We start from the raw sequence: 10,080 nt of genomic DNA, 5'->3' as shown, positions 1-10,080 counted from the left end.
AATACCAATGTCCTGCTTTGGCATCTATATGCGATGTTCATTGCATCGAACCACAGTGTTGCGGCCACGTAGCTGGGACTCGTTGCGTCGCCTAAAAGGTGAAAGCAGCTGGTTATGCGGCGTTCAGACCAAGTTAGTGACCAGCGGTCGGCCACTGCCAGATAAACCGGATAATTTACAATGGTTGAAGGTTTACCGTTATTTAGTCCGCGCTCTCACTCCAACAAAAGAGTGCACTAAAAAGTCGACATTCTTTTTCTACGTGCTACGAAGAAACAGAAATAAAACAAATAATAAAAGTGAAATGCATGTATTAAATTTGCAGTTTAATATACTGTCCGTCAGACTGGCTTGTCAGCTTTTTCCTGAGCTTATTTATGTTCCCGTGTGCTGCAGGCTCATAAGTCTGTCGTCATAAAAAATAAAATGCCGTCACTGACCTGCACGAGAGAGGAGGAAAATGCGGCGTTCTTGGAAACACCATACAAAAAAAAATAAACAAGAATAGCAAAATGAAATATCCCGCAGTTTCTCATTGGTCAAAAAAAGGGGACGTTGTGCTCCCTCTATCGGACGGCTTGTACATTTTCCAACATGCTCGGAGTGAAGTGAGACGAGGGAAGGGCACAGAGACAAAGGGAAGTAGGCGGCGACTGGAAGGACAGGTAGACTTCAAACTCCTTTAAAATCGTCCCCCCGCTTGTCCCACAATCATTTCGGCATTGACGCTAGCGCAGACATGCATTCGAAAAACTTTGCAGCCTTGTTTTTGTTCTTTGCAGCGCAGGCAGTATATGGAACACCCATGGCAGACTTCTTTGAGGTACGTGGCTCAGCGACTGATCAGCGAGGAGAAACAACCAGATACCTGTCCTAGCCGAGAAGCAGCATCGATTTGAAAAGTTAGAAATTAAAAAAAAGTTAACATGCGTGCGCGAGGTTTTGAGTATGTGAGGGTGCTTAAATGGACCGTTTTTTTTTTTTGCCAGCTGCTATGAGTTGAAGGCTCCTTATTCCTTAATTGCTGGAGATGTTCAGACAACGCTCTGAGTAGGCGGCGCGACAGTTCCTCTTTCACTGCCAACGAACGAAGCGTACAGTTCTAAGATCTTCAGAATAGAATAAAGGTTGATAAAAACAGCAGGTTATCAAAAATTGTATCTGTCGCTTTTGGCGCAGGACTTTCATTTATTTCACTTTAAACCCTAAGCAAGAAAATTCGTTAGGGTTTCGCATAGTAACGTTATACAGAAGCTTGCATTAATTTAAATTTGTGTTTGCTAGTTGAAGTGAGGCTACTGGCACTTGAACACCCTCAATGGCGTCGGTTCGCGTCACGTTCTGAAGCTGACCTCTACGGATAGTCGCGGATAAATGCTTCTAGGGCCACAGCGGGCTCATATAAAGCGTGGAATTGCGTACATCGGCGTGTCACTAAGTTTTTTTTAGGCTCAACTCAGCCGGCGGAAATCGCTTTAGGTAAACGAGTTTCTACGACAATGCGGTTTAAGGAGAATTTCGATGTCTTATTGTGAATAAGACTTTTCTATTTCGCATATAAAAGAAAAAAAACTAATGTTTTCAATTCAGCGCTCCTGTGTTCCCAGTCCGGCCCCTAAAATTGTTATATTTTACTTTTACGTGGCATTTACCTTGGCTGCTTCCCTGACCATTATCGGCCGTTTGCGGTGTTGAGCTTTGGCCTTGATTGTGCACTTTTTCCTGATTGTGTCTCCGCGGTTAAAGCGTCTGGCTTCCCGTGTGCTTGCGTTTCCGTTATAGTCAGTCTCTTCCAACTCTTTTCCTGCAATCAATGCTTACCTCACCAATGTTTATGAATTTTAATGTGTATCGCACATAGTAGTTATTCTTTATAGTGTCTTTCTGAATGTTTTCTTCGATTCTGCATCTGATTTTATGGTTTATGGGGTTTTAACGTCCCAAAGCGACTTGAGAGACGCCGTAGTGAAGGGCTCCGGAAATTTCGACCACCTGGGGTTCTTTAACGTGATTCTGCATCTGAGTTTTTGTAGAATGCGTCACTGTCAGACGCAGTTCTGCACCCCGACCTGCACTTAATAACTATGTGCCCTCCCGCAAGCACTTGACGCTTCCGCGGGCTCAAATAACACCTGTGACTCTCGTAAAATAAAAATTTCTTCTATTGTATTGTATTTATGAGTACTATTTCTTCTCACCTGGATACGACATAGTATATTAGTGTGTATATTGTTTTTGTGTCTGACTGAAGGTAAAACAAACGTATGCGTAGCGTGCTGTTGACCGACTGCTCAAAACTCGGTTAAGACCGCGATAAAGCTGTGAACGGACTTTTGAACTCCGGAGTTGTTTTTACTACACTTTGCTTTGTGTTTCTGCAATTATTGCAACTTTCACCACTGCTTCTTCAGTTCGACACAATATCTAAATACTGTGGTCAGCCAAATTCATTAGCTAATTGCAAACTTATTAAGTATGCAGTGAATGTCGATGTCGCTCGTACTAAGGGAGCGTCACGTGAATATAACTGAGGGCACAAGTCATCAAAAATAAAAATAAGCAGATTTAAATGCGCTGTTTTGAACACGTTACAGCCCTGTAGCCAGGCGTGCATCGATACACCAAACTCTTTGACTCCCTATTCAGGCTGATGACTTTTGCGTAATAATTAATAAATGAAAGCATCTCGGTCCCAGTGCTGACTAAATTTCCGTATTTGACACGGCAATCGCTGCGAAAGTGTTACGAAAATTGGAGCTCTGCGAGGAAAGGCGCGAATTAACTCTTTAATTTTTGAATTCAGTGGGCGTATTGCCGCAAAAAATAGTGATAAATGATTTAGATGAAATGGCCTCTGAGACTGATTCCGGCCGTACGATTAGCAGCATCATCATAATCATCATCAGCCTTACTACGTTCATTGCAGGGCAAAGGACTCTGCAATACCACTCCAATTAACTCTATTTAGTGCCATCTGCAGCAACCTTATCTTTTGATATATCCTAATATAATCCGCCTACCTGACTTTCTGCCGCTTCCTGTACCGTTAATATTGCAATACTGCGTCGAATATTACGTCCACTTAAATACAGGGGCAATTATCCCGAAGCTTCGAGCGATGTTTTATAATGGATCGATAAACGTCTTAGTTACTCGTTTTCGCACACTCCGTCAGGCACTCAGCGATTCGCAGCCAATATCTTTATACAACTTCGCTGATAAAATACTTACGGAAGGTAAAAACAAAGGATAAAATAAAATTACCCTTTTTTAACTCAGCGTCAACACAGAGCATGATCAAATAATTACACCTGAAAACAACTCGTGGGATCCTCACTGTGTTGTCTATATCTGAGATGCGACACATTTTTTTTTCACTTACCTAGTCTACTTTTTCTTTTTTTTTGTCAATTCCGTGTTTATTCTGTTGTTTGCTCCTGTTCACTATAATTTTTTCACTCCGTCTGCTAACACGCGCAGAGAATGCACGAGGAGCCCGTGCTGACGTACCAGTGTTTCCGCAACGCCACCAGCTTCGAAGATCCGTCGGCCACAGACCTTACCGTCCTATGGGACGGTGGAAACCTTCCCGAAGACGAGGCAGTCTGCAACGTCAGCTATTCAGAGCCTGGGAGCCAGGGGCAGACGAGGTGAGCGATTGCACTCTTCACTTGCGTTGAAGTCGTATGCAGTGGTTTCGGTCAAAACGAGTGGCGCACTATGATTGCTTACAAGTTATTGTAATGAGCATATCTTGCAATTTATATTTTAGACTTTAGTGTGTATTGAGCGGTTAGGCTAGTTTCTGTTTTTAGCTTTTGATATTTCCGGATTGCAGCCTCTTAATCACAGTTCCGAGACCCCACCATATTTCATGTAAAAATGAAAAAATACAGTCACGTCTTGCGTTCATCATCGTCAAACAGTTAAAATGAGCAAACTTGTGTTTGCTTGGCACATCGTGGCACAATATTGCTGACCAACATTAGAATGCCAGGTGACGCTCTTTGTGACACCGAATCCGTTACATGCAGACTCTCGACTACAAATCGGCCGCTATCAAGCCCTCTTAAATCCAGTGGCACAGGCTTGGACGCTTTATTTTTCAATATTCTTTCTGTCTCAACATACTTTTGCCGAAAGACGGGGTGCCGTCGACAAATATCAATGTCTCAATCTGTGGAACGAATGCTCCTGAATTCCACGAAGAAAGAGGAAAGTGGGAAATTCACAGAATCGGCTGCATAACAGCAAGGCGAGAAACACAGGAGGAGAGCATACAGTGAGTGCCCTCCCCGCGCAGTCATCCCATTGACGTACACCTGATCATCATTCGCTGATTGAATGCAGACGATTCTAGGAGAAGGGGCTCATGTGTCTCGTCAGCACCTGTTCCCAACTACTTCTTGGTTCATTGTAAATATATAAGCTTTACTTGGTTCTAAAAAAAAAGTATAAACCTATGAAATAGCCCCAAAAACGCATCTGTTCAGTGAGTGTTGAAAAATTTCGTACTGAAGTTTGTACGCCACTTCAGATTACGTACAGCGGCACCTATTGATTAAGGCTACGAGGCAGGATGATTCCATGCTGTATTAATTCCCGTTGACGGGTTTAATTTTGTACGTCGAACGAACTTTGCATGCTACGACTTTGACCATGGCGTAGTGGAGGTCTCAGGATTAATTTTTTACCACCTGGGATTCCTAGCCGTTCAGTGATTTCTCAATACACATTTTCCCTTAGATTTCGCTTCATCAGCCACTGCGGCTTAAATCGAGTCTACAACCTTTGGCTCACCAGACGACAGCTCGCATTGGCCATCGTGCTTTCCACTTCAAAGTCCTCCGGTCACTTTCTACCTTCAGACATACAATGGCCTCTGCCGGCAGCACTTAACATTTTCTGAGCGTGTTCTATCTTTATGAAGTACGTACGCGTAACGCCCTCTGCAGCTCATTTCATGTTCGCTCGAAGCCCCAGTGAAAGTACTTTTACTTTCGTGACTACACGCATCACATGACCAAGAGTAGGAAATTATCATTGGCGAATGCCACTCCGCGACTCACAAAGCCAATATGATGCAGATCCACAGCACAGTAGCCAGCAAGGAAACGAACAAACTTTCTGCTACAGCATCGAAGACCGAGAACAGAAAACGCGGTCGTGGAGCACAAGGAAACGTTATAGCGCAGTAATGTATGTAAACGTGGGAAAGATAGACTCAATATGGAGTGATATTTCGCTACCTTTGGTTTCTGACTTAAGAAGCTGAGAGATTATGCAGTGGGACGTTGTGGCGAAGCGGAAAATGGCAACACCGAAAGATTTTAAGGTGGCTGTTCTTTGTGTGCCCGAGGTCTGGTCGCGAGCAAGTCTGCAACGACGCATTAATTGGTAGTTCACTGTGCACAAAAGGCGGTGTTTAAACAGTGCCATCGCACAGAGCGACATGTCGTGTGCTCCCTGAAAATAATGCTTATGTTGTAACATGAAACATGCCATTCGGAGAGAGGAGGGGGCGGGGTAAAAGAAAAAAAAGTACTTGCTCTTCTTTTTTTTTTTACCCTGCTTCACACTGTTCGTCCGTTTTTTCACGGCATGGTTCAAATGTCCACCCAGGATGGGACAGTTACCCCGCGTTTTGTTTTATTAGTTGCCTAATCTAACGTAACCTCAACGCAACCACTTCTCCCGTAGGTTCGAAGTGAATGCAGAGTATGTGCCAGAAGACGACAACGCCATACTGACCGGTGAAGGTAAGCTAATAATTCTCCACGAAACTCAGAGCATGTCTTTTGGTGTCAGTACTTTGAATTTATCAGAAAAGATACCAACATCGCCCGTAACTGGACATTGCCTAAGGGCACGCAAAAGCGTACTTTCGAATTCGTTATTGATAAGTGTTTACCTCAAAGTGCTATATTAGGTCAGAATTTGGAACAAGGCGTCCATGTGAAGTTTTAGACTACTCAAGAGACATAAAAATCATGTATGTGATAACGAAGAACGCAAGAAAATCAATAGAAACCTTAGTTCATGCTTAAACAGCAATTTAAACATGAAGAAACATTACACCTTTCAGGTAGAGTTCAGAAGGTTCATTAATAAATCCCGAAGCAATGTAGGCCCCAGTAGAGGGCTGTAAGACGTACTCATTGAAATATTACTAAGGTCCAGGTTTTTTTTTATTTGTTGTTGTGAGACCGCTGTTGTTTCGCAGTATTTAAAGTAGTCGAGAATTTTCCACAATTTCTCGTTTTCTCTTTGCCTTAGGAATGCGCGTGGAGCTTTATCTGCTTCTTCCGCCTTACAACGGACAGGCATACTACTTCAGGGAAGGTAAGTGGCGCAAAATTTCTTTTAGTTTTATTAGCTCTTCTATCCTCCGAGTGCAAGTTTACATGCAAAGAAAGTAAGAGATGTGGAGTAAGTAGTTGTGCATGGTAAGAACAGAGTCCCCAATTATACTCACTCATGCTTGCACTGAAAGTGTGATTCCACGGTGTGCTCTCGAACGTGTTGTATTTATTCTTTTCGTTGATCTTGTCCGGAACGGCTGTCGAGGACACATTAACAGGAGTTCGGGACAAGCGCTTCTAGCTCCCTTGGCTACCTCCACTTGGCGCATGGCTTTGAACATTAAAAAATTGTGCGTTAACGTCATTCGTGACGTAAGAAAGAAAGTGAATGGCTGATTGGCCGCAGAACAGAATATGTACTCCGCTAAGCCTAGCGGCACTGCTTTGACGTCGAACTAGTTCGTGGTAATGTTGCAAAGTGCGTGTAATGACATTTGTACACAATCGCATTGACAGCGCTGCAACAAATGAACGTGATTATAAAGAGAGTAGCGGGGCCCCGTTAATTATATTCATAATTCAAGTTGCGTCGTTACAAATGTATCTCATATTTTCCTCCAATTAGTCCAGCCTTCTCCATCGGTTTCTGTCCCAGCAAATTTCCTGATATCGTCTCCTTTCCTGATTGCTATCCAGACCTGCTGGGGAAAGTAGGTTAGATTTAATCATGCCCTAAAACGTCTTCAACTCTACACTTTATTAGTTAACCTGACCTGATATAGGTTACTGAGATAGGTTGCTGGATGATGGTAGGAAGTTTTCGGCAGTACGGTGGTGGCAGCTAGCCCACACGACTCTTAATTAGAAATGAATGGGAGAGACCCTAGTTTTGCAGAAGTGGCTGGTAAGCTGATGACGACGGTGTCCTATAACAAATTTGAAAGCGACGTGTGACCGACTACTACTTTGGTTTACGTAGTTAGGACAAGAAATAAAAACACGTATTATAATGTAAGCATAAAAGAATAAAAAAAGGAATGGTGAAAGTGCCAATATTAATAGAAAACAAGAAAATCAGAAGGTAATAATTACACTGCTTTTCGTTCTTAAGTGGAGGTTTCTGCAGCATAAAAGGCCCGCAAAATGTACCGTTCGAAATAAATGGCAAGGTGTTTACATCAGCATGCAACACGTAGCTGTCCGTCGTGAGGGTATCGTACTTTGCGCATTTGTGCGGCGCTGGCGAAAGTAAGTACAAGAGCTGCTTCCCTTGGATCACTGGAGCTTTCGCTAACAAGAAAAAGTAAAAAAGAAATGATCTGACATATGTGTCAGTCCTGAACTGACACGTTGCTTTGCTGAACTCACGGTGGAGCATTGCATGCGAGGACTCCATAGTGGATCACGACTAGCCCTGCCCTACCTTTCTTTATCCTAGTTAGGCCGCGAGACAACGTTTTTTCATAAATTCATCTCTCTGGCTCTCTGTGCGGCTTTGACTTGTTTATGTGACGAACGCGCGATGTTCGGTTACCTCGACTCGTGTGCACATTCTGTAGAAAGGAACACGTGGCTGAAATCATCCTTGTGCTAATTTGGAACAGGGGACAACTGTTATGATGACTCCACGCTCATAACGCGGCTTGTTTTCTGGAATGTCGGGCACACGTGCGTTATTCCTGCGACACAGTTAAATAAAAAAAATTGCTGGGTTAGTAGGTTCGTGTATTTCAAATTTAACTGTCTGTTGAAGGCCTTCCTGTTGAAAAGGCTGGGCTCCAGTTGCCTCAGTGACACCTCTATATCTCTTTTAAGTGGCAAAAATCGTCTACAAGATGCCGTAAGTAAGGGCGTTGACAAAACGAAGATAGGGTGCAAGCAAGTTGTTTAAGTGTGATTCAGGTGCTTTTTCCGTGGCTAAACTTTTGGCGCAGGCGCACAGCGTTCTCTTTGTGGCTCATTCAACATAGTAAAGGTAGCTGCAGGAGAGCGTCCGTTCCGCCTTCCGGCTTTCTATGTGTGCCTTCCTCATTTTCGCTGTTAATTTTACTCGTGACAGTTCTTTCATCGCTTAATGTGCCATGCTGAATCTGTCGAGGAAGCTTTCCTGCCGCTCAGTGCATCGAGCTGCATTCACTGGTGTGTCACGAAGGCATTCCCGAAAAATGCCCATTAAGATCACGCACTGTGGCTGCCTGGCTGAGCGCTGGTTGAGAAGTCCCACCTTAACTGATATATTCCTTACCTTGAATCGCATCCGAAGTCAGGACTAAAGAGAACTCTCCGTGTCAGTAGTACCTCCACATATATGCAGGCATTGCACTAAGCGTTCTACTTATATGATTACTAGCCTCGATTTGACTCCTTAAAGGTATTCAAGATATGCTCTTCTCTTAAAAGAACCGAAAAATTAGTTGCTAAATGCACTCCTTGGCCTAAAGGCTGGGGCGAATGACATAGGAGAGGGCTCCGGAAGAACTTCGATTACACGTATGTTTATCCAAGGCGCACCTAAATATAAGATCACGCAGATTTTCGCCTTGTGTGCTGTGCGATGTCAGTGCACGTTAAAGATCCCCAGGTGGTCGGTATTATTCCGGAGGCCTCCACTTCGGCACCTCTTTCTTCCTTTATTCTTTCACTCCCTAATTTATCCCTTCCCTTACGGCGCGGTCCAGGTGTCCAACGATATATGAGACAGATACTGCGCCATTTCCTTTCCCCGAAAAACCAAACCAAACCAAACCATCTCTCTCGGAATCGCATACACACGAGAACACGTGCTCAACAGGAGTACAGCATACCCACTGAGCTACTGCAGAAGGTAGTAAACTAAAGCAACTCCGACATCGTTTTTGTATTTCGTCGCCATGTTTTTCACTATTGTCGCCTTTGGCTTTTCGCAGTCGTCACGCCGAGCGGCCCAATCAGCATGAAGATCTACGACACCAACCCTACCTGCGAGAATGCCCTAGCCTTACGTACACTAGTCTGCCCCGAGCCATGTAGCCTGGAGTCAACACGATAGATGGCACTGCCCTGGCCCGATATCTGGCGCTCAAAGCGCGTACGATTGCGTCCGCACTGAGACCAGGCCACGTGCAACTATCCTTTTTCCATGATTTGCATGAGAATAAAAAAAGATGTTTCTCGACGAAAGGACGAAGTAATGCGACGTGCATGCTTTTACTGGTGAGCACGCAGGCACCGTAGCGGGGTGTACGCCATAAAAGCTATCGCCTGCAACTGGCAGAACGTTGCATTCTAGTTACTGAGTCAGCATTATAACCTCGCTTAGTAGTACCCTCCGACTGTGCACCACGCCACATGAACTGGCCATGACAGCCATTCGCCATATAAACGAGAACTGGACACACGAACCATGTTTTGAAACCCTTCATAGACCAGAACACTTCCAGTACACGGGAAAGGTTGAAGAAAAGGATGCAAACACATAAGATAATTCCCACTTGCGCCACATGGCACCTAAATAAAACAACGTACTCAGGTCAAGTTATGGTCTTTCAGCTGTTTTGCGCCGAAGGCGCACAATCCTCGCTAAGGCTATTTAAGGTTGATGCTGGAGTAAAAATAAATTTTCCTCTCAAATGTGATCCCCTTCATTAAGCTGGGACCTATACTATGCATTACTGAGGAAAATTGCCTACCACTTGACGGAGGGACCAGACACTGTTCTCTTGACACTTAAGACGCACGGCATACTGTCGATGTAAGTTGCCATAGAGTATTCTAGCCGCTGGTGCCAGTTACTGACGTG

General features: G+C 44.1%; 1 protein-coding gene across 1 annotated transcript; it reads left to right on the top strand.

Annotated features, from left to right (window-relative positions):
* The first annotated feature begins 667 nt into the window (after window positions 1–667).
* On the top strand, window positions 668–9,733 carry LOC144094654 (uncharacterized). The gene is made up of 5 exons (XM_077628577.1): window positions 668–823; window positions 3,481–3,650; window positions 5,701–5,759; window positions 6,277–6,342; window positions 9,209–9,733. The coding sequence occupies exons 1-5, from the start codon at window positions 740–742 to the stop codon at window positions 9,328–9,330; spliced, it is 501 nt and encodes a 166-aa protein (XP_077484703.1). The 5' UTR covers window positions 668–739; the 3' UTR covers window positions 9,331–9,733.
* The last annotated feature ends 347 nt before the right edge of the window (window positions 9,734–10,080 follow it).

This window comes from Amblyomma americanum, chromosome 6 (genome assembly GCF_052857255.1).
Source record: "Amblyomma americanum isolate KBUSLIRL-KWMA chromosome 6, ASM5285725v1, whole genome shotgun sequence".
In the NCBI taxonomy this organism is placed as follows: domain Eukaryota; kingdom Metazoa; phylum Arthropoda; class Arachnida; order Ixodida; family Ixodidae; genus Amblyomma; species Amblyomma americanum.
Note: the sequence above shows the minus strand (reverse complement) of the source record. Positions and strands in the feature narration are given on the sequence as shown.